Genomic DNA, 23,707 nt, shown 5'->3' with positions numbered 1-23,707 from the left:
AAAGCCAGCAACTGCCTGCATTTAATCGGCACCTTTAAGACGGCAAAATATCCTAAGCTGTTTTGCAAGAGACGACATTGTCACTTGGTAGAGAACCACAACTTGAGACTAGCAGTGTCTAGTTTAATTTAGAAATATAGCATGGAAACAGACAGGCCCTTCAGTCCACTGAGTCTGCACCAACCAACCATCACCCATACACTAATTCAATCCTACGCACCAGGGACAATTTACAGAAGCCAATTAACCTACAAACCTGCACGTCTTTGGAATGTGGGAGGAAACCAGAGCATCCGGAGAAATCCCATGCGGTCAGAGGTAGAACAGACAGGTTTAGTACAGACAGCACCCGTGGTCAGGATCGAACCTGGGTTTCTGGTGCTGTGAGGGAGCAACTCTACCGCTGCGCCACCATGCAGCCCATTGTGTCTGTTGAGCTGAATAAATGAAAGGAAACAAAAGCCAGATACCTGCTTATCTGTGGTGCTCAGAGACAGGGCTGTGTGAAAGATTAACCTGCCCAAGACTCTCTGTGAAGCAGACCCCGGTGTATGTGCCGATTAACCACAGTCTCAGCAACGGCTAAGCCACGTCCCATTCTGTAATTGTGCAAGAAAATGAGTGTTTGACAGCACTGGGCCTCTACTCGCTGGGGTTTCTACAGGCTAATTGGCAGATTGAGTCGGTAGTAAGGAAAGCAAAAGCAATATTAGTGTTCATTTCGAGAGGACTAGAACATAAAAAGCAAAGTTGTACTGAGATGAGGAAGATTTTCTTTAACCAGAGGGTAGTGTATCTGCGGAACTTATTGCCGCAGATGTCTGTGGAGGCCAAGCCTGGGTATTTTTAAAGTGGAGATTGATAGGTTCTTGATTAGAAAGGTCATCAAAGGTTACTGGGAGGCGGCAGGAGAATGGGATTGAGAAAGAAATGTAGATCAGCCATTATTGAACGGCAGAGTAGACTCGATGGTCTGATTCTCCTTCTATGTCTTCTGGTCTTATGATCCGATGTTGCTGCCAACTGGGTGTTTTAATTGTCAAATGTATCGAAAATGGAACAATGGGATTCTTACTTGCAACAGCATAACTGGCCTGTAAACACAGTACTCACCAGATAACATAATAAACAAAAAAAAGTTCGATAAATTATTTTAAAAAACAATATTAGTGCAAGACATCAGACCAAAGTCCCTGGTACAACCAAGACAGTTTGTAGACCAAAGTTTAGTTGGTGTTTGTAGAGTTCAAGAGACTCCTGGTTGTTGGGAAGAAGCAGTTCCTGAACCTTGTGGTTGCGGTTTTCAGACTCCTCCTGAACCAACTTCCCGATGGCAGGAGTGAAATGAGAGTGTGGCCAGGGTGGTGTTGGTCCTTGATGTTGTCGGCTGCCTCATCTCCTATAGTCCCATCGGTAGTGAAGTGCCCAGTGAAGAACAATTGAAGGAAAATGCCCGAGCCTTTATGATGCATACGGTTTGGGTAACATAGAACCATAATGAGTGGAATGTAGTAATTATAGTCCTGGAGTCAAACAGCATGGAAGCAGGCCCTTTGTCCCATCTACGCCATGTCAACCAAAATGCATATCTACTCTAATCCCATTTGCCTGCTTTTGACTTGTATCCCTCTTTATATTTCCTATCCATTTACCTTTCCAAATGTATTTTAAATGTTGTTGGGGAACGTTCCTCAACTGCTACCTCTGAAAGCTCGTTCTAAGCACATACCTTCATCAATTAAGGCACTGTCATTGAAATTGGGTCGTTATGGTACAATTGTGTAGGACTTTGGCGAGCCGCACTTGGAGTATTGTGTTCAGTTTTGGTCAGTCTGCTATAGGAAAGATGCCATTGAAGTGGAAAGAGTGCAGATTGGTGCAGCTGGTAGTGCTGCTGCCTCTCGGCACACGAGATTCCGACTCGATCCTGCGTGGAGTTTGTATGTTCCCCCTGTGACCATGTGGGTTTCCTCTGGGTGCACCGGTTTCCTTCAACATCCCAAAGACATGTGGATTTGTGAAGGGAGTTTAGAAGAGTTTGAAAAAATGACATGTTGAAGACCTTCGACTATGTGGAAGACCTCCTTCCACCTCCTTCGACTATGTTGAAGACCAGCTTCGACTAGCTACGACTAACTTCGGGAAAATTGGACACCGAATAGTGGAGAGTGAAGACAACCTCCATCGACCTCCATCGACCTCCCTTCTACCTCCCTACCTTCGACATCCTACGACCTCGTGTCGACCATGCTGCGAGTATGAGTCAAGGGCAAACTGGCCAGAACTCGCGGATTAGGTCGCCCAAGTGGGGCGAGCCTCTTAAGTTCATTGGCCTTTGTGAAATTGTCCCTAAAGTGTAGGGAGTGAATGAAAAAGGTGGATAACATGGAAATAGCGCGAACAGGTGATCGATGGTGGGCTGATGGGCCTGTTTCCATGCTGTATCTCCCAACTAAGAACAAGATTTACAAGGATGTTGCCAGGGTTTGTGGGCTGCGTTATATGGAGACATTGGACTATATTTCTTGGAGACTGAGTGTATGTATCAAATGATGGGTCATATACAGGGTGAATGCACACAATCTTTTTCTTGGGGTTGGGGAATCAAGAACTAGAGGGCATAGGTGGGTTAAGGCTAGAGGCAAAATATTTAATAAGAAGCTTTTTCCACAGAGAAAGGAGGCATGGTGGCGCAGCGGTAGAGTTGCTGCCTTACAGTACCAGAGACCCGGGTTCAATCCTGACTATGTGTGCTGTCTGTACGGAGTTTGTACATTCTCCCCGTGACCACGTGGGTTTTGTTCTGGTGCTCTGGTTTCCTCCCACATCTCAAAGACGTAATGGGTTTGTAGGTTAATTGGCTTCTGTAAATTGTCCCCAGTGTGCAGGATAGAACCTAGAAGGAGTGAACTGGGACATTTTGTTTTATGGGAAGGATGTAGAAGAGAAATGGAGGACATTTAAAGGGGAAATTTTAAGAGTACAGAATCTTTATGTTCCTGTTCGGTTGAAAGGAAACCGTAAAATTTGGAAAGAGCCCTGGTTTTCAAGGGAAATTGGACATCTTTTTCGGAAAAAGAGGGAGATCTACAATAATTATAGGCAGCATGAAGTAAATGAGGTGCTTGAGGAGTATAAGGAATGTAAAAAAAATCTTAAAGAAGAAATTAGAAAAGCTAAAAGAAGACACGAGGTTGCTTTGGCAAGTAAGGTCAAAGTAAATCCAAAGGGTTTCTACAGCTATATTAATAGCAAAAGAATAACGAGGGATAAAATTGGTCCATTGGAGAGACAGAGTGGACAGCTATCTGCAGAGCCAAAAGAGATGGGGGAGATATTGAACAATTTATTTTCTTCGGTATTCACCAAGGAGAAGGATATTGAATTATGTGAGGTAAGGGAAACTAGTAGAGTAGCTATGGATACTATGAGTTTCAAAGTAAAAGAAGTACTGACACTTTTGAAAAATATAAAAATGGATAAGTCTCCAGGTCCTAACAGGATATTCCCTAGGACATTGAGGGAAGTTAGTGTAGAAATAGCCGGGGCTATGACAAAAATATTTCAAATGTCATTAGAAACGGGAATAGTCCCCGAGGATTGGCGTACTGCGCATGTTGTTCCATTGTTTAAAAAGGGTTCTAAGAGTAAACCTAGCAATTATAGGCCTGTTAGTTTGACTTCAGTGGTGGGCAAATTAATGGAAAAGATACTTAGAGATAATATATATAAGCATCTGGATAAACAGGGTCTGATTAGGAACAGTCAACATGGATTTGTGCCTGGAAGGTCATGTTTGACTAATCTTCTTGAATTTTTTGAAGAGGTTACTAGGGAAATTGACGAGGGTAAAGCAGTGGATGTTGTCTATATGGACTTTAGTAAGGCCTTTGACGAGGTTCCTCATGGAAGGTTGGTTAAGAAGGTTCAACTGTTGGGTATAAATGCAGGAGTAGCAAGATGGATTCAACAGTGGCTGAATGGGAGAAGCCAGAGGGTAATGGTGGATGGTTGTTTGTCGGGTTGGAGGCAGGTGACTAGTGGGGTGCCTCAGGGATCTGTGTTGGGTCCTTTGTTGTTTGTCATGTACATCAATGATCTGGATGAAGGTGCGATAAATTGGATTAGTAAGTATGCAGATGATACCAAGATAGGGGGTGTTGTGGATAATGAAGAGGGTTCCCAAAGTCTACTCTTAGGCCATTTGGAAGAATGGGCTGAAAGATGGCAGATGGAGTTTAATGCTGATAAATGTGAGGTGCTACACCTTGGCAGGACAAATCAAAATAGGACGTACATGGTAAATGGTAGGGAATTGAAGAATACAGTTGAACAGAGTGATCTGGGAATAACCGTGCATAGTTCCTTGAAGATGGAATCTCATAGATAGGGTGGTAAAGAAAGCTTTTGGCATGCTAGCCTTTATAAATCAGAGCATTGAGTATAGAAGCTGGGATGTAATGTTAAAATTGTACAAGGCATTGGCGAGACCAAATCTGGAGTATGGTGTACAATTTTAGTCGCCCAATTATAGGAAGGATGTCAACAAAATAGAGAGAGTACAGAGGAGATTTACTAGAATGTTGCCTGGGTTTCAACAACTAAGTTACAGAGAAAGGTTGAATAAGTTAGGTCTTTATTCTCTGGAGCGCAGAAGGTTAAGGGGGGACTTGATAGAGGTCTTTAAAATGATGAGAGGGATAGACAGAGTTGATGTGGACCAGCTTTTCCCTTTGAGAATAGGGATGATTCAAACAAGAGGACATGACTTCAGAATTAAGGGACAGAAGTTTAGGGGTAACATGAGGGGGAACTTCTTTACTCAGAGAGTGGTAGCGGTGTGGAATGAGCTTCCAGTGGAAGTGGTGGAGGCAGGTTCGTTGGTATCATTTAAAAATAAATTGGATAGGCATATGGATGAGAAGGGAATGGAGGGTTATGGTATGAGTGCAGGCAGGTGGGACTAAGGGTAAAAAGTTGTTCGGCACGGGCTTGTAGGGCCGAGATGGCCTGTTTCCGTGCTGTAATTGTTATATGGTTATAGTGAACGGATGGTCACTGGCCTGTGTGGAATCTGTGGGCCTATTTCCGGACTGTTTCTCTAAAATCTAAAATCTGATGGTGAAATGAGCCAAGATTTTAAATCAACTGTCATTTCAGTTCCTCGTAAAGATGGGCTTGCAATATATTTATTTGGAATTGGTGGGAGTGGAATAAGATCAGGCACAAAAATCACCAGAGGAACTCAGTAGCTCCAGTGTTGTGAGAATCAGCAAATCGGAGCACCCAGAGAAAGCCCACGCAATCACAGGGAGAACGTACAAACTCCGCACACACAGCTCCTGTAGTTAGGATCGAACCCGGGTCTCTGGTGCTCCAAGACAGCACCTCTGTCAGTGTGCTGCCCTGCTAGAAATTCCCAAATGAAAGTCTCGTCTCAGTGCTTTTCTTTCAACCATATCTGTTTATCTTCTCTACAAAGTGCATTCAGTGGTTCATTGTTGGACCATAGCTTCCTGATAGGGGAAAATAGTTAAAATGTACGTATATGAGGAGAGGAGAGGGGTCGGAAGACGGCAACAATTCCCCTGTAAGAAAACAGGCAGGGGAGTTTCCTGCTCTGCACAGTGGAGTTTCACAACTAAAATCCCTCGGCTTTCCGTCACCCACTTAATGAATCCCCTGAGATGGGATATTCACACTGCCAGAGATTAGCTCAGTAAAGAGGATATTACTCAATAAGATGGGGTTTAGCCTAAGTTATTTTAGTTTAATTTAGTTTAGAGATACAGCGCAGAAACAGGCCCTTTGGCCCACTGAGTCCAAACCAACCATCGATCAACCGGTACACAAACATTATCCTACTCACTAGGGACAATTTGCAGTTTTTACAGAAGCCAATTAAGCTACAAACCTGCACGTCTTTGGAGGAGGAAAACGGAGCAACCTCGAAAATCCTTACGATCGCGGGAAGAAAGTACAAACTCTGTACAGAACAGCACCCGTCATCAGGATCGAACCTGAATCACTGGCACTTTAAGGCAACAACTTTACTGCTGCCCCCTCTACTGCCCGCTACGAGTGCAACGTAGGTTCACCAGGTTAATTCCCAGGATGGCGGAACTGCCATATGCTGAGAGAATGGCGTGGCTGGGCTTGTATACTCTGGAATTTAAAAGGATGAGAGGGGATCATATTGAAACATATAAGATGATTAAGGGTTTGGACACGCTAGAAGCATGTGCAGGTTTGTATGTTAAACATGTTCCCGATGTTGGGGGAACCCAGACCCAGGGGCCACAGTTTAAGAATAAGGGGTAAGCCATTTAGAACGGAGATGGGGAAACACTTTTGCACACAGTTGTGAGTCTGTGGAATTCTCTGCCTCAGAGGGTGGTGGCGGCCAGTTCTCTGGAAACTTTCAAGAGAGAGCTAGATAGGGCTCTTGAAGATAGCGGAGTTAGGGGATATGGGGAGAAGGCAGGAATAAGGTACCGATTGTGGATGATCAGCCATGATCACATTGAATGGCGTTGCTGGCTCGAAGGGCTGTATGGCCTACTCCTGCACCCATTGTCTATTGTCTAAAACAAACAATCCAGCACGGATAGACACAAAATGCTGGAGTAACTCAACAGGTCAGGTAGCATCTCTGGAGGAAAGGATAGGTGACGTTTTGGTTCGGGACCCTTCAGTCTGAGAGGCAGGGGAGAGGGGAAGATAGCAAGGCTCTGGAACCAATGGTGTTGGAAAATCGATGGTGGGCCTGTATAACATTCACACTGCTCAAAACTTGGAGAATAGTTGGACTGTCGCTATCTGTTGCCAAAAAGAATGTGCAGAGGATGTCCTGTTGGCCCCTTGCTACTGCCTACCTGCGCCAACACACAATGTTTGGGGAGTGATGTGAACACGGACACACAGCCCTGGGCTCACCCTGGGCGGTCAGGAGTTGTCTCAGAAGCCGCTGTCCAAACAGTTGGGGATGGGCAGTAGGTGTCACCACATCCTGAAAACAAGATTCCTGGTCAAATATTAGCCATGCATTGTTGAGGGAACCATTCCATAACTTTCTGCAAAGTTTTGCCAGGTGAAATACTGAAATGCTGTGGGCCTTCATTTTTCAAGTGAATTAACCAATATTTTTCTGGAATTTTATCCCAATATTGTGCAAAGTGGGATTTGAAGAACCGGGATCTCAGGTTTGCCAGCTTTTCTTTTCATATTTTCATGCTCTCGGCATTTCTTACAATACAAAATGTGGGTACCAATTTCAAAACAAGTCGGATAGCTTGTCAGGTGGAAGTGTGGAAATTATGAATTTAATCTCTAAAATATTTTCATATCCAATGTTGCCTTCCAAATTATCCCCTGCATTCTCCGTGCTCTTCCCTCACTCCCCCATCCTAATTGTCCTACTAGTTCTACTGTTCACATCCTTGTATCCCCTCGTCATCACCTCTTCCCCTGCCAACAATGGGCCATTATGGGCTCCACCCTTCCTCGGTCATCTGTTGCCAGCCCTGCTTTGTTCTGGCCTTTTCTTACCACCAGTTCCCTCCCCTCTACTTTCAGTCTGAACGAGGATTCCGACCCGAAACATCACCCATCCTTTTTCTCCTGAGATGCCTTGCTGAGTTACTCCAGTATTTTGTCTCTATCTTCGATGTCCTCCAAGATTTGGAAAGCGTAATAAAATTCCACAGTGAATGACATCACCGTGTGGATTTTGGAGGACTGGTTAGTAAGTTTGCGAATGACAATAAAATTGGCGGTTTAGTAGGCAGCGAATAAGATTATTTATAATTTCAACGGGATCTTGTTGAACTGGAGTGGCAGATGCAGTTTAGTTCAGGTAAAGGTGAGGTGTTGCATTTTGGCAAGATAGTTCAAAGCAAGTCTTACATCCCACTCGCCCCGAAGACAGGGAACCGGAAGGAGGAGAGAGTCGGTGACACCAATGGACACCTGGACAACGGGCTGGTTGGGGGAGGTCCGGGAGGGGTCTAACCTCCCGTGCCTTCAAGGTGGGCTGCGGGTGGCACCGCCCTGGGCATGAAGGCTGAAGGACCAAAGAGGAGAGGAGATGCTTGCTGGCGAACCGTATGAGAGGGAGAGGCCAAGGACAAGCCGCAGAGGGGCAATCAGGCCGCCCAGAACAAAGAAGGACCCGGTGTCAGGGGGGACTACCAAGAACAAAGAGGAACCCAGGGGGGGAAGGCCGCTGAACAAAGGGCCACTTTGAACTTAGTGTGACCCTGTGGGGTGGTGGGGGACCGCCAAGGACAAGGGAAAGACCCGACATAGTGGGCCACTGAGAACAAGGAGGGACCATCAGGATTCTAATGAGTACTTTTGTAAGTTTGTCAGCGCCAGATGTGTGATGACTCTTTGCGTACTTCGTGTATTGTATGTAAAAATAACGAATTTCACTGTACCTATGTTCATGTGACAATGAAGCATCATTATGTTACATTAAATAGTAAGGCCCTGAGGTATATTGTTTAAAGAGAGACCTTGGGATGTAGGTACATAGTTCCCTGAAAGTAATGACACAGGTCAGCAGGTTTGTAAAGAAGGTATTTGGCACGCTAGCCTTCATCAGGCAGGGTAGTGAGTACAGGAGTTGGGGCATTGTGTTGCATCTGTAATAGATGTTGATACAGTAATAGAAGGTACACAAAAATGCTGGAGAAACTCAGCGGGTGCAGCAGCATCGATGGAGCGAAGGAAATAGGCAACGTTTCGGCCCGAAACTCTTCTTCAGACGGATACAGTAATATATGTGTAGTTTAGTTATAAGCTTAAGTTTAGAGATACAGTGTGGAAACTTGCTCTCTGGCCCACCTAGTCCACACCAACCAACGATCACCCATGCACTGGTTCTATCATAGACACTATGAACAATTTACAGAAGCCAATGAACCTACAAACCTGCACATTTTTGGAGTGTGGGAGGAAACCGGAGCACCCGGAGAAAACCCACATGGTCACAAGGAAAGCCAAAAACTCCGTACAGACAGCACCCGTAGTGAGGATTGAACCCAGGTCCCTGGCGCTGTAAGGCAGCAACTCTACCACTGCGTCACTGTGTCCGCCCTGTGTATAATTCTGGCCATCCAGCTGTAAGGATGTCATTAAACTGGACAAGATGCAAAACAGATTGACCAGGATGTTGTCAAGTCTAGAGGCCTTCAATGAGAAAGAGAGGCTGGATAGGCTGGTCTTTGTTGTGCCTGGAGTCTCACAAGGCTGAGAGGTGACCTTACAAAGGTGTATCAGATCATCAGAGCCATACAGTACATTAGGTGAAGAGCCACAGTCTTTTCCCCAGTGCAGGGGAGTCTAAAATTAGAGGACATAGATTTAAGGTGAGAGCAAAAAGATTCAGAAGAGACATGAGGGGCAACTTTGTCACACAAATGGTGATTGTTATTTGGAACGACCAGCCAGAGGCAGTGGCATGGTGGCACAATGGTAGAATTGTTGCCTTGCAGTGTGAGAGACCTGGGCTCGATCCTAACTATGGGTGCTGTTTGTACTGGAACTGTTTGTACGGGTGGGTTTTCCCCGGGTGCTCTGGTTCCCTCCCGCACTCCAAAGACGTACAGATTTGTAGGTTAATCGGCTTGGGTAATATTGTAAATTATCCCTAGTGTTTAGGAGAGTGCTTGTGTACGGGGATCGCTGGTCGGCAATGACTCAGTGGGCCGAAGGGCCTCTTTCCGCTCTGTATCTCTAAACTAAACTAAAAACTAAAAGGTGGGTCCGATTACAACATTTTAAGAGAATAATTTCGACAGGTACGTGTTAGGATAGGAAGGGTTTGGAGGGATATAGGCACAGGGCTAGGCAACATGATCAACATGAACGAGTTGGGACGAAGGACTCGTTTCCGTGCCGTTTAACTCCATGACCCTATGACTAACTGTATAGTCATCGGGCACAGGTTTATTGGCTAACCCGATGTTAACGTCCAATCTAGAATAAAAATTGGATTTAATTTTTACTGTATTGGAATTTTTAAAAACTGCGAGTTACTGAAGGTAATTATTTTCTGTTTATTCATGAGATGAAAAGCATTTATTGCCCATCTCCAGTTGCCCGTAAGGTAATGGTCTTCTTCTTCTTTCGTGTGGCGTGCACAGCTTAAAGTTGTAGGACAACTTGTTCTATTTGATCTTCTGTTTGTGCACGTCTAGTTGATTGCATTAGTCGCAACAGGGCGGACCACGTGAAGGTTGCAATCTTCCACCCCAAGGTAATGGTGAGCTCCCTTGAGTTGCTGCAGTGCGTTTCTGTATTATTGTACCATAGTATTATTTGGTAAGGAACCCTAGGAATTTGGTCTCCCTGTGACCAAGTGGTTTTCTCCGGGTGCTCCCACGTCCCCGTCATTCCCATTTCTCCCTTCTCCTGTCAGGCAGAAGATACAAAAACGTGAAAGCAAGCGCTACCAGGTTCAGGAAAAGGTTCAGCTCGGAAACAAACCCTTCGGCCCACTAAGTCTACGCCGACCAGCGATCCCCGCACACTAACACTATCCTACACGCTGGGGGAAATTTACAATGTTACCAAAGTCGATTAACCTACAAACCTGCACGTCTTTAGTGTGTGGGAGGAAACCGGAGCACCCGGAGAAAACCCGCGTGGTCACTGAGAGAACGTACAAACTCCGTACAGACAGCACCCATAGTCAGGATTGAACCCGGGTCTCTGGCACCGAGAGGTAGCAACTCTATCACTACACCACTGTGCCGCTCCTCATGAGTCACAGAATCAGTCAACACGGAAACAGGCTCTTCCACCCAGTGAGATCATGCCAACCCGTTCACACTAATTTTACATGATCCCACTTTCTCATCCACTCACTGCATACTAGGGGCCATTTACTGAAGCCAATTAAACTACAAACCTGCGCATCTCTGGGATGTGGAACAAAAACGGAGCACCTGAAGAAAACCACATGGTCACAGGGAGAATGTGCAAACTCCACGCAAACAGCACCCAAGGTGCCCGAGTTTGGTCCATATTCCTCTAAACCAGGGGTTCCCAACCTTTTTTGTGCAGTTTACCACTGGCAACTTTAATAGCACATAACAATCTTATTTCACTTATTTATGAACAACTGATGATGAACGATACCGGTACACCAGAACCAAACACAGTCAGTCAATGAGAAAAAATATGCACAAATCCAGAATCAACAAATTTACCGCCTGGGTAGGTGAAATGTATCCCCAGGTTGGGAACCCTTACTCCAAACCTTTCCTACCAATGTACCTGTCCAAGTGCCTGCTACCAGACTCTTGTACGGACACTGAATTTGCTGAGGACAAATTCCTGGCCTTCCAATCTACTTTGTGGAAGCACTTGCCCTTTATTTTAATCTGTACTTCCTCGGTAGATGTAACTCTTATGTCCTGAACTGTGTTTATTTTCAGGAAAGGCTGATTGGGTGCAAATTGGCCGACTGAATTTGTTTCTTACATAGAATTTAAAAAGAGGGAACTGCAGAAGCTGGTTTATACCAAAGATAGACACAAAATGCAGGAGTAATTCAGCAGGTCAGGCGGTATCACTGTAGAAAAAGGACGGGTGACTTTTCAAGTTAGGACCCTTCTTCAGCCCGACCCAAAACGTCACCCAACTTTTTTTTCTCCAGGGATGCTGCCTGACCCACTGAGTTACTCCAGCACCTTGTGTCTATCTTTGCTTTCTACACATGCAGACATACCTGTAGGAATTTCTCCATTTTGTCAAGTAGATTCGAGTGTGTTTACTGGAAGAGCGTCTATTAGTTAATGCCAGTGTATGAACTAAATGTCAGCCTTAGTAGCAATCTTGTCCTGTTTCAAATTTAAACACTCCTTTTTCTTAAAAAGGTATGAGTCACTGCACAGAATGCATCTTTCACTGGAGTCATGCAAGTGTGCTCGTTCATACTTGTTTGAGATTCCTGGCAAGAGGTGATAGCCGTTGTTTAATAACCCTGGCACTGATCCTTGCTTGTAAGTGCGTCAAACCAGTTCATGGATTTGCTACGCAATAGGGAAGTGATGTGGTTACTCAGAACGTGTTTGTGCTCACACATGCTCTGTCTATACCTCTCTCCTTGCCTTCTCCTCTTCCCCCTCATGCCCCCTCGCCCTCTCTCCTCCACCTCTCCCTCTTCCTCATCTCACCCTCTCTTCCCCTCCCTCTCTTCCCCACCCTCTTCCCCACCATGCTCTCTCTACCTCTCTCCCCATGCCTCTCTTCCCCATCCTCTCTTCCCCCGCCCTCTCTTCCCCTCCCTCTCTTCCCCTCCCCTCCCCCTCTTGCCCTCTCTTCCCCTCCCCTTTCCCTCCCTCTCTTCCCCTCCCTCTCTTCCCCTCCCTCTCCCCCCCACCCCTCCCTCTCTCTCTTCCCACCCTCTCTTCCCCACCCCTCTCTTCCCCACCCTCTTCCCCACCCTCTTCCCCACCCTCTTCCCCACCCTCTCTTCCCCACCCTCTCTTCCCCCCCCTCTCTTCCCCACCCTCTCTTCCCCACCCTCTCTTCCCCACCCTCTCTTCCCCACCCTCTCTTCCCCACCCTCTCTTCCCCACCCTCTCTTCCCCACCCTCTCCCCTCCCTCTCTTCCCTCCCTCTCTTCCCCATCTTCCCCACCCTCTCTTTCCCTCCCTCTCTTCCCCCCCCTCTTCTTCCCCACCCTCTCCCCCCCTCTCTTCCCCACCCTCTCTTCCCCACCCTCTCCCCACCCTCTTCCCCACCCCCCCACCCCCCCCACCCTCTGCCCCCCCCTCTCTCCCCACCCTCTCTTCCCCTCCTCACTTCCCCTCCCTCTCCTTCCCTTTCACCTTCCCCATTCCCTTCCATTAACTCTCTCCCCTTCTATTTTAATCCCCACCCCCCCTTGCCCCCTTCTCTCTCTCACTATGTGACATTATTAACATTTTAATGCTCTTCCTATACCTGATCATGGTTTGCTTCATGACTTGGCCTCCACATGAGGCATGTACTTCTGCAACTTAATAGGTGATTGTTGTTTTGGAAAGTGGTACCTGGGCAAATCAAATCAATTTTTCACAAGCAGGTGACAAAATGTGTAGGAATGAACTGCAGATGCTGGTTTAGACTGAAGATGGAAACAAAATGCTGGAGTAACTCAGCAGGTCAGGCAGCATCCCTGGAGAAAAAGAATAGGTTCTTCAGTCTGAAGAAGGGTCTGGAACATAGAAACATAGAAAATAGGTGCAGGAGTAGGCCATTCGGCCCTTTGAGCCTGCACCGCCATTCAATATGATCATGGCTGATCATCCAACTCAGTATCCTGTACCTGCTTTCTCTCCATACCCCCTGATCCCTTTAGCCACACGGGCCACATCTAACTCCCTCTTAAATATAGCCAATGAACTGGCCTCAACTACATTCTGTAGCAGAGAATTCCAGAGAACCAAAACATCACCTGTTCTTTTTCTCCAGATATGTTGACTGACCTGCTGAGTTACTCCAGCATTTTGTGTCTTTCTTAGTTTAGTTTAGAGATACAGCGCGGAAACCGGCCCTTCGGCCCACCAAGTCTGCGCCGACCAATGGTCACCCATACACTAGTTCTATCCTACACACTCGGGACAATTAACCTGCAAACCAGTACGTCTTTGGAATGAGGGAGGAAACCGGAGCAGCTGGAGAAAACTCACACAGTCACAGGGAGAACGTACAAACTCCGTGCAGCCAGCACCCATAGTCAGGATCGAACCTGGGTCGCAGGAGCTATAAGGCAGCAACTCTACCGCCGTGCCACCGTCTCAACAAGGAGGGAGAACCTTTGCAACTTCTTAATGACCCCAGCATTTTCTGTTTAAGCACCTGCTCGGGAAAATGGGTGGAGGCGATAAACCACAAGCCTGCCCATTGAGAGAAATAATGTGTCAGATTTCTGCCTTTTTGCAGATCTGAGACAAGCAGATGGCAAAGTAAGAGCAGGTGACGTTGGAGAGGCAAGAACAGAGGAGAGGGACTGCGGCGTACGCTGTAAAACTATTCATCGGCAGAATCAAAAACTTTTTTTTCCTTAGACTTGAATGTGAATGAAAAAATTATTGGACTTCAAAAGCGATGTGGGATGATTATTTTTATAAATAATGCCTCGCCTTTGGTATCAGGTTTCTAAGTTAGAAGTCTGTGACCACCAAAACTGTTTTCAAGTGTAATTAACTGGAACTGTTTTGGAAACTGCGTGAACAGAGATAATGATTTAAATGAAAGAGGGGCAGTGAAAAATAAAGGCCTGTGTGATTCAGTCCTATTGTGATGTTTCGGAGAAATTTAATTCAGCGTGGAAATGCTGGTATCTAGTGTTCACCACACTAGGGTAGGAATTGTAACAAGAATATAAGGCCGAGCCATCTTCAATAAGGTGAGTATTGCAATTTGCAGTTAAAATGGAACAAAATGAAGTTGAAGTTTCGGGTTATTAATGCCAAGTGGACCGAGGTACAGGGAAAAGCTTTGTTTTGCATGCTAATCAATCCAATCAGATAATACAAAAGATAGACGCAAAAACCTGGAGTAACTCAGCGGGACAGGCAGCATCTCTGGAGAGACCCTTCTTCAGACTAGATAGTCCTATATATAAATACAGTCAAGCCAAACTCGTGTACAATAGGGAGAACGAATGGGAAGATACAGAGTGCAGGATATAGTTCTCAGTATTGTAGCGTTACAGTTCCCAAGACAAAATCCAACTGGAGGTGAATCAGACAGTCCACCAGTTAATGGAAGGACCGTTCAAAAGCCAGAGGATTGCAGAGGAGAAGAAGCTGTTCCTGAGTCTGGTGGTGCGCGGTTTCAGGCTTCTGTACCTTCCGCTTGATGGGAGCGGGAGAATGACTGGTGTACTCGTGATGCGAGATGCTAGAAAACATAGACTACAGGCAGGGCCGAGAAGATGAGGAAGCTTTCTTTACTCTTTTCAATTGCCTGAAAGGGCAGTGGAATCTGACACCAATAATAACATTCAAAAGAGACTTGAATGAAAGCTGGAGAGGGTGAACATTTGCAGAGCCATTACGAAAGGGCTGAAAGGGGGGAGGTCCTTTAAAGGTCCGTCACGGCACGATGGGCTGAATGGCCTCCTTTTGTGCAGTATCATGCCACGCATTTCCTCGGAACCTGCAAAGAGAAAAGGCATGATTCATGATTCCTCTGGTGGAAATATATAAAATTACGAGAAGCAAAGATCAGGTAGACGGGGGGGGGAAGTTTTATTGCCTTTGGAAAGTGAAGGGCCTTTCCCACTTTCGTGATCTTTACAGGGCGACTGCCTGCACCCGTGATAAGTCGCCAAAATTTTCAACATGTTGAACATTCAGCGGGGAGCAGAAAGATGCTACGATTCTTTGGAGACCTCCTGTGAGAGGTCATCCACTAGATTTATGGTCCACTTCCATAAGCTAGTGGACTGTCTGATTCACCTTCACCCCATTGCGGACATTGGGACTTTGTCTTTGGAACTGTAACACTACAATGCTGAGAACTCTATCCTGCACTCTGTATCTTCCCATTCCCTCTACCTATTGTACATGAGTTTGGCTTGACTGTGTTTATGTAAAGGACTATCTAGTCTGAAGAAGGGTCTCAACCCGAAACGTCACCCATTCCTTCTCTCCAGAGATGCTGCCTGTCCCGCTAAGTTGCTCCAGGTTTTTGCGTCTATCTTTTGTATTATCTGATTTTGTACTATCCCATGTTCGTGAGAGGTCACCATTTCGTTGTCTCTGTACTGTACACTGCACAATGACAATAAATCTGAATCTGAATCTGAATCACCTGCTACATGTCGCCAGGGGTCCGTTATGGCTGTGAGAGGTCTCCAAAGAGTCGTTCCAAACATGTTGAACATTTCGGCAACCTATCACAGGTGCCAGCAGTCGCCTGTAAAGGTCGCGAAAGTGGGTCAGGCCCTTAAGAAATCTAAAGACTAGAGGACATAGATTTAAGGTGAGAGGGGCAAAGTTTAAAGGAGGTGGGCAGGGCAAGTGTTATATTGACACAGTGTGCGGTGGGTACCTGGCAACGTGCTGCCCGGGGTGGTGGTGGACACAGAAACTGGAGTTGCATTATAGAGGTTTGTAGATAGGCACATTGATATGCTGGGATTCGGGGGATATGGGTCAGATGTGGGCAATTGAGATCAGTTATCTTGGCATCATGTTTGGCACAGACATTATGGGTCAGAGCGCCTGTTCCTGCACCGTACTGCTCTGTGTCATACGTACCACTGAGCCTCTACACCTGAAATGATCACCTGTAGGATTTTTAGTTTATTTAGTTTCGAGGTACAGCGTGGAAAGAGGCCGTTCGGCCCACCTGGTCCACGCCGACCAACGATCACCCATACACTAGTGTTTAAGAAGGAACTGCAGATGCTGGAAAATCGAAGGAAGACAAAAATGCTGGAGAAACTCAGCGGGGTGAGGCAGCATCTATGGAGCGAAGGAAATAGGAAACGTTTCGGGTCCCGAAACGTTGCCTATTTCCTTCGCTCCATAGATGCTGCCTCACCCCGCTGAGTTTCTCCAGCATTTTTTGTCTACCCATACACTAGTTCTATGTTATTCCACTTTCGCATCCGACACACTAGGGACAATTTCCAGAGGCAATTTAGCCTACAAACCTGCACGTTTCGGAATGTGGGAGCACCCGGAGAAAACCCAGGCGGTCACAGGGGGAACGTGAAAACTCCGCACAGACCGCACCCATAGTCAGGATCTACCGCTGCGCCACCATGCTGCCCATGTTCTTATGCTCCATGCAGCCGTTCAGAAGCTGAGCAATGGAATCTGGAGACAGAGGGCTGGCAGTTTGTAGCACAGACACTCTTTGTAGCTGAATTGTTTGTAGAATTCCTGGACTGGTGTCTCCCACTGCCAGCTGAACTCCAATTCTGTTTTCCTCTTAGGTTTCAAGCGATCACACCCTCTCAGTGCAGGCTTGCTGCGACTTGTCCATTATTGTAGAAACTGATACAATGTGTTACTCCCAGCAATGGGTCTTTAAATAGCTCTTTCTCTTTCAGGTTTGCCATTGTGAAGTTATCGTTTTCAGCTTTGTTTTTTTTAATTGTTCCTGTCTTTGTAAATTGTTGTTTTGCAAACATTTTTCTCAGAGCTATAGAGGTGTATATTGACGGCCAGCTGTATTGCTTTTGCGTCTTTAGACTTTAGCGATACAGAGCGGAAGCAGGCCTTTCGGCCCACCGAGTCCGTGCCGACCACACTAGCACTATCCTACTCGCTAGGGATAATTTACAATTTTACCAGTGCCAATTAACCTACAAACCTGGAGTAGGAAGGAACTGCAGATGCTGGATGATACCAAAGATAGACACAAAGTGCTAACGTAAGTCAGTGGGTCAGGCAGAATCTCTAGAGTAAAAGGATGGGTGACTCTTCGAGTCGGAACCCTTCTTCAGATTTCTTCCGACCCAAAACATCACTCATCCTTTTTCTCCATGAGATGCTGCCTGACCCGCTGAGTAACTCCAGCACTTTGTGTCTATTAGGCTGCAAACAAGTATGTTTTTGGAGTGTGGGAGGAAACCGGAGCACTAGGAAGAAACCCGCGCAGTCACAGGGAGAACGTACAAACTCCGTACAGGCATGACCCGGTTAGGATTGAACCCGGGTCTCTGGCACTGTAAGGCAGCAACTCTACCGCAGTGCCACCGTGCTGCCAAAACAGTTGTGGCTTTTGCTATAGAGTCCACATGCCAATACAGAGCAATTAGGACTGTCTGCATGCTCCAGCAGACCGATTTGAGGAGAGATGAGAAGAATCTCTGTTTTACCTAAAATGTGATGAAGAGTTGGAACTCATTGTTGGGGTGGCGCAGCAGTAGAGTTGCAGCCTCACAGTGCCAGAGACCCGAGTTCTATCCTGACTATGGGTGCTGTCTGTGTGGAGTTTGTACTTTCTCCCTGTGACCCTGCGGTTTCCTCCACATCCCAAAGACATGGAGGTTTGTAGGTTAATTGGCCACAGTAACTTGCAGCTAGTATGTAGGGAATATATGTGAAAGTGGGATAAGATAGAATTAGTGTGAGCAGGTGATCGGTGGTCAGCATGGACCCGATGGGCCGAAGGTCCCGTCCCTATACTATATCTTATAATCAATAATCAAAACCAAATCCTGTGGGCAGGCACAGTGTTCAGTGTCAACAGCCTTTAGACTTTAGAAATACAGCGTGGAAACAGCCCCTTCGGCTCACCGATTCTGAGCTGACTGCCGATTACCCCAGATACACTAGCAATATCCTACGCATGAAGGACAATTTACAGAAGCCAATTAACCTACAAACCTCTGTAGGATCAGAAGCCCAACCTCGGAATAGAAGGATGGATCTTTAGGAAAGAGGTGGGGTGGAATTTCTGTAGTCCAGAGGGTGGTGAATCTGTGGAAATCATTGCCACAGACGGCTGTGGAGGCCATCAGTGGATACTATTAAGGCAGAGATTGACTGGTTCTTGATTGTGAGGGTGTCAGGGGTTATGGGGAGGAGAGTGGAAAGATAGATCAGCCACAATTGGATTGCAGAGTAAGCTTGATGGGTGGAATGGCATTCTGCTTCTATAACTTATGGATACATAGCGGAATTCACACGCTAAATGGCCTCTCCCCTACACCTAGGAGATGAGGCCACATCTGAAGGTGGAGAAGCCTCAATTGGTTCCACTTTCATTTACTGCAGCACTATTTGCTTTGCAGAAGAGGGTATTGACCCACTTCTCCTTTTCTTGTTCCTGGTTACCTCATTCAGTGGGTTCTGAAGTGAGGTTCCACCCATGTCTTGCTTTGACGGAGGTCACATTGACCTTTGCAGCGGTTTCTCAATGCACCTTGAGAGCTCAGTGCAACCCTCGACGGTGCTCGTTTCCCTTTTCTAGTGGTTGGAAACCAACGACCTGAAAATAACGTCTGGTTCTGACGACCAGGGCTTGTCAGAACCACTGTTGTCTCTGAGTAAGAAAGCAATGGATTCGAAACAAAACCAAAAATTGCTGAGAAAACTCGGTCGATCAGGCAGTAACTGGAAAGAGAGACAAAGGCCTGGGAGAGGGTGCGGAAGAGGTTTACCAGAATGCTGCCCGGATTAGAGGGGTTTGGCTATAGGGAGAGGTTGGACAAACTTGGATTGTTTTCTCTGGAGTGTCAGAGACTGAGGGGAGACCTGATTCAAGTATAGAAAGTTATGAGAGGCATTGATAGGGTTAGATGGTCAGAAGCTTTTTACCAGGGTGGAAAGACTAGAGGGCATAGCTTTCAGTTGAGAGGGGCAAGGTTAAAGGAGATGTGCAGGGCAAGGTTTTATTTTTGTAGAGAGTTGTGGGTGCCTGCAACACACTGCCAGGAAGATATGAAGGTGCCATTTCAGAGGCTTTTGGATAAATGCCTCTCCATTCCCTGCTATTTTTTATGCAGGGAATGGAGAGGCATGGAATGCAGTGGCAGGCAGATGTGATGTGCAGCACAGTGTTTGTGGTTTGAAGTGCCTGTGCCTGTGTTGCACTGTTCTCTGTTCTAACTGCAAAATACTAGTTTGAACACTCCTCCCCACAAATATTTCCTGGAACCAATGTATTTTCTGTTAAACTATTGCATCAACCCCAAGCCCCATATTTCAACATTTATTCCAGATTGACTGGTTCTACCTTTTGTCAAATAGAATTCACCAGTGTGGGCGCTAGATTGTGGTTAGTTGCAATGATTCATCAGTATTCTTTCATTAGATTTTCATAATCCCGCCATATACCCTTCCTCCATGATAATGCCTACGTAATTCATATTTTGTCTGTTTTCAATTCCCCGCTTCAAATTAACAAGGCGTGAACAGGTCCCACCCAGTATCTCAAGGTTTCCAAAAAGTTGTTTAAGTGTCAACTTTTGAATGATAGTAAAGCTGCTGCCTTACAGCGCCAGAAACCCGGATTCAATCCTGACTACGGGTACTGACTGTACGGAGTTTGCATGTTCTCCCTGTGACCACGTGGTTTGTCTCCGGGTACTTCGGTATCCTCCCACACTCCAAAGGTGTGCAGGTTTATAGGTTAAATGGCTTCTGTAAATCGTCCCTCATGCAGGATAGAACTAGTGTGGGTGATCATGGTCAGTGTGAACTCGGTGGGCCGAAGGGCCTGTTTCCACGATGCATCTCCTACAAAAAATAGCAAAACAAATTCCCACTTCAAATGAACATGGCATGAACAAACCCAGTACCTCTAGATTTCCAAAAAAGGATTCTTTATGATTGGTTTTACGTATCACATTGTCACTTCTGAATGGTATTTTTTAGTAATGCATTCCTTGTCAGATCGAAGGTATTGATTGACATGGAAAGATGGAGCCTAATGTATACCACTAGTGCATAAAAGGACACAAAGCTCTGGAGTATCTCAGCAGGCCCGCAGCATCTCTGGAGAACATGGATAGGTGACGTTTCTGGTCAAGATTCCTCTTCAGACAGATGAGGGAGATACAGGAACTAAGGAGACAAGGAATGAGACCAAAGGGATGCTATCCCAGGATCTGATGGGCTGAATGGCATCCTTCAATGTCCTTAAGTATTCCCCCTTTCTCTTCTGGTGAATGGTAGCGTCCGATTGAGTTGACATGAACAAAAACATTTTGAGACAAAAGACAGCTTATCACAATACTTAGGTTTAGGTGTTATTATTGTCACAAGTACCAAGATACGGTGAAAAGCTTTGTTTTGCATGCTATCCAAATAGGGCGATATAGTTGCTGCTTCACAGCGCCAGAGACCCCGGTTCGATCTTGACTTCTATCTGTTCGGAGTACGTTCTCCCTGTGATTGCATGGGTTTTCTCCGGGTGCTCTGGTTTCAACAACATTCCAAAGATGTGCCGTTTTATAGGGATAAATGGTTTCTATAAATTGTCCCTGGTGTGTAAGATAGAATTAGTGGACAGGTGATCGATGGTCGGCACGAACTGGGTGAGCCAAAGGATCTGTTTTTTGCGCTGTATCTGGAAACGAAACTAAACTAAAGATCAGATAATATTATACATAAATACAATCAAGCCAAACTCAAGTCAACAGGTAGAGTGGAGAGAAAGATAAGAGTGCAGAATATAGTTGTCGTCATTGTAGTGTAACAATTCCAGAGACAAAGTCCAATGTCCTCAATGTTAGAGTTGGAGAATCAGGACAGCATCCTAGTTTAAGGAAAGACTGTTCAGGAACCTGATTGCTGAGGGGGGAAGCTGTTTCTGAGTATGACGGTGCGCACTTCAAGCTTCTGCATCTTCTGCCCGATGGCAGTGGGGAGAAGAAGGAATGATCAGGGTGGGAAAGATCAATTTGCATTGTTACAGCACATTCTGAATGACTAGATAAAACTCTTTCTCAATAAGTACAATTAAGAGATTTAAGAGGGACCTCTGAGGAACATTATCATTCAGAGGGTGGTCCATATCTGGAATGAACTGCCAGGAGAAGTTATAGAAGTTGATACAATAACGACTTTCAAAAGGTATTTGGACAAGTATAGTGGTAAGAAGGGTTTAATGTGGATCAAATGCAGGCAAATGGGACGCCTAGAATGTCAACGTGGTCGGCACAGACAAGCTGGGCCAAAAGGCCTGTTTCAATCCATATAGTTGGTCACAGCAAGGGTCTTGCCCCAAAACGTCACCCATTCCTTCTCTCCGGATATGCTGCCTGTCCCACTGAGTTACTCGTACTTTTTGTGTCTATCTTCGCTTTAAACCAGCATCTGCAGTTCCTTCTTACCCACATAGTTCTATGAGTGACTAACCACAGGACAAGATGAGAGGTTAATTGGTTTCATCCTGTTTCTTTCATGAAGTAGCACCCCCTATTTTAACCAGTGTTCCATGCAGTGCTTATCTTTAATTATATGTTGTTCTTTTCCCTTTTTTAATAGTGTCGCCACATGGACTACATTGTGGCCGCAGCAAACCTATACGCGGAAAACTATTCCATTAAAGGGTCGAAGGACAAAGGTGCAATCAAGCAGATCCTTCAGTCTGTCGACATTCTTCCATTCATCCCAAAGTCGGGGGTCGCAATCTACACCACTGACCAAGAAATGGAAGCAGCTGATGATTCAGTCGGTAAGATTCCCTTTATGACCATTCTTTGTGTTTTGGGAGTGCTCTGTTAGTAATCACACACGGGTGGTAGATGGTGGTAACTCTCCACTGTTCTTCAGTCGATGACACTTGCATTCCCTTTGAGCTGTGTAACAATGCAAAGTTGCATCAAAAGCCTTGGTTTGCATCAGAGTTGAGCTGAGTTTAGCCAACCAGTCAGCGGAAAGACTATACATGATTACAGTCGAGCCATCCATAGTGTACAATGATAAAGGGAATAATGGGAATCACATTTAGTGCAAGGTAAAGTCCAGTAAAGTCCAATCAAGATAGTCCGAGGCTTTCCAATGAGGTAGATAATAGCTCAGGACTGCTCTCTAGTTGTTGGTAGGATGGTTCAGTTGCTTGATAACAGCTGGGAAGAAACTGTTCCTGAATCTGGGGGTGTGTGTTTTCACACTTCTACAGCTCTTGCCCGATGGAAGAGGGGGGAAGAGGGAGTGTCTGGGGTGTGACTCGTCCTGTGGCCTTGTGGCCTGTGAGGTGTAAATGTAGTCAATGGAGGGAAGTTGGTTTGTGTGATGGTCCGGTTTGCGTTCACAATTGTCTGCAATTTCTTGCGTCCGTGGGTGCAGCTGTTCACAAACCATGTTGTAATGCATCACGATAAAATCCTTTCCACGGCGCATCTGTAGCAATTGGTGAGAGTTGTAGGGGACATGCTGAACATCCTCAGCCTTCTAAGAAAATAGAGGCTTTAGTGTGTTTTTTTGGCCATTGTTTCAATATGGGTGGTCCAGGCCACATTATTACTTTTCTCAAAAGGATACAGTGCTGGAGTAACTCAGCAGGTCAGGCAGCATATCTGGGGTACATGGGTAGTTCAATGGTTCCATGGTACTTTATTGTCACTTGTCGGGGTACAATGAAATTCATTTTTGTATACAGTTCAGTACTAATATCACCCCACAGCACATCTTAAATACAGTGCAAATGTACAGGAATAGATAGCGTACAAAGTTGCCAAGTTTGGCGCCATTTTCAAGTCCCAGTTGTTATAGGTGTCGAGTTCGTAACCTGGCCATGAAGGCCCGTTGACGTTTTGGGTTAAGACCCTTCCTTAGACTTTCTTTGTTTCTACTTCTATGTTATTCTTCTCATTGGATTCCACAAACGATGACCTAAAAAACAGTCGGGCTGATAATCTGTTCTTTGACCTCTGAAAACAAGCCGAGCAAACTAACTGCCTGAAAATGCATCAAGAATGGTCTTCACTGATTCCTCTCTTTTCAATGAAAATGGTTGACCAACACTATTTCCTGCACCAGATCCTTTTGGCCTGGGGGTTAGTCACTTGTAAGAAAGAAAGCCCAGTTGTTGAACTGTGATCCTAACATTTGTTCTAAGCCTTAATAATCTTATTCTCCCCCGAAATATTTGAAAATTACTGAGCCAGGATTGTCTTTTTGTTCTGTGTTCGTAATTTGTGAAAGAGCCACAGATTTGTAGCAATCGTGATTTATATTACAAAACCGTATCAAATTGTGTCAGCAACTTTAAATATCGATGTCCAGGGTTTGGAGTT

General features: G+C 45.7%; 1 protein-coding gene across 1 annotated transcript in view; it reads left to right on the top strand.

The window, feature by feature from the left end:
- Positions 1 to 23,707, top strand: part of LOC129704922 (ubiquitin-like modifier-activating enzyme 1) — a 222,492-nt gene that overhangs the window by 84,608 nt on the left and 114,177 nt on the right. The window contains exon 20 of the mRNA XM_055648331.1: positions 21,954 to 22,143. Within this exon, the coding sequence (XP_055504306.1) occupies positions 21,954 to 22,143 (190 nt within the window). The remainder of the gene's footprint in view (positions 1 to 21,953; positions 22,144 to 23,707) is intronic.

The sequence above is a fragment of the Leucoraja erinacea genome, chromosome 16 (assembly GCF_028641065.1).
Source record: "Leucoraja erinacea ecotype New England chromosome 16, Leri_hhj_1, whole genome shotgun sequence".
NCBI classification, from domain to species: domain Eukaryota; kingdom Metazoa; phylum Chordata; class Chondrichthyes; order Rajiformes; family Rajidae; genus Leucoraja; species Leucoraja erinaceus.
Note: the sequence above shows the minus strand (reverse complement) of the source record. Positions and strands in the feature narration are given on the sequence as shown.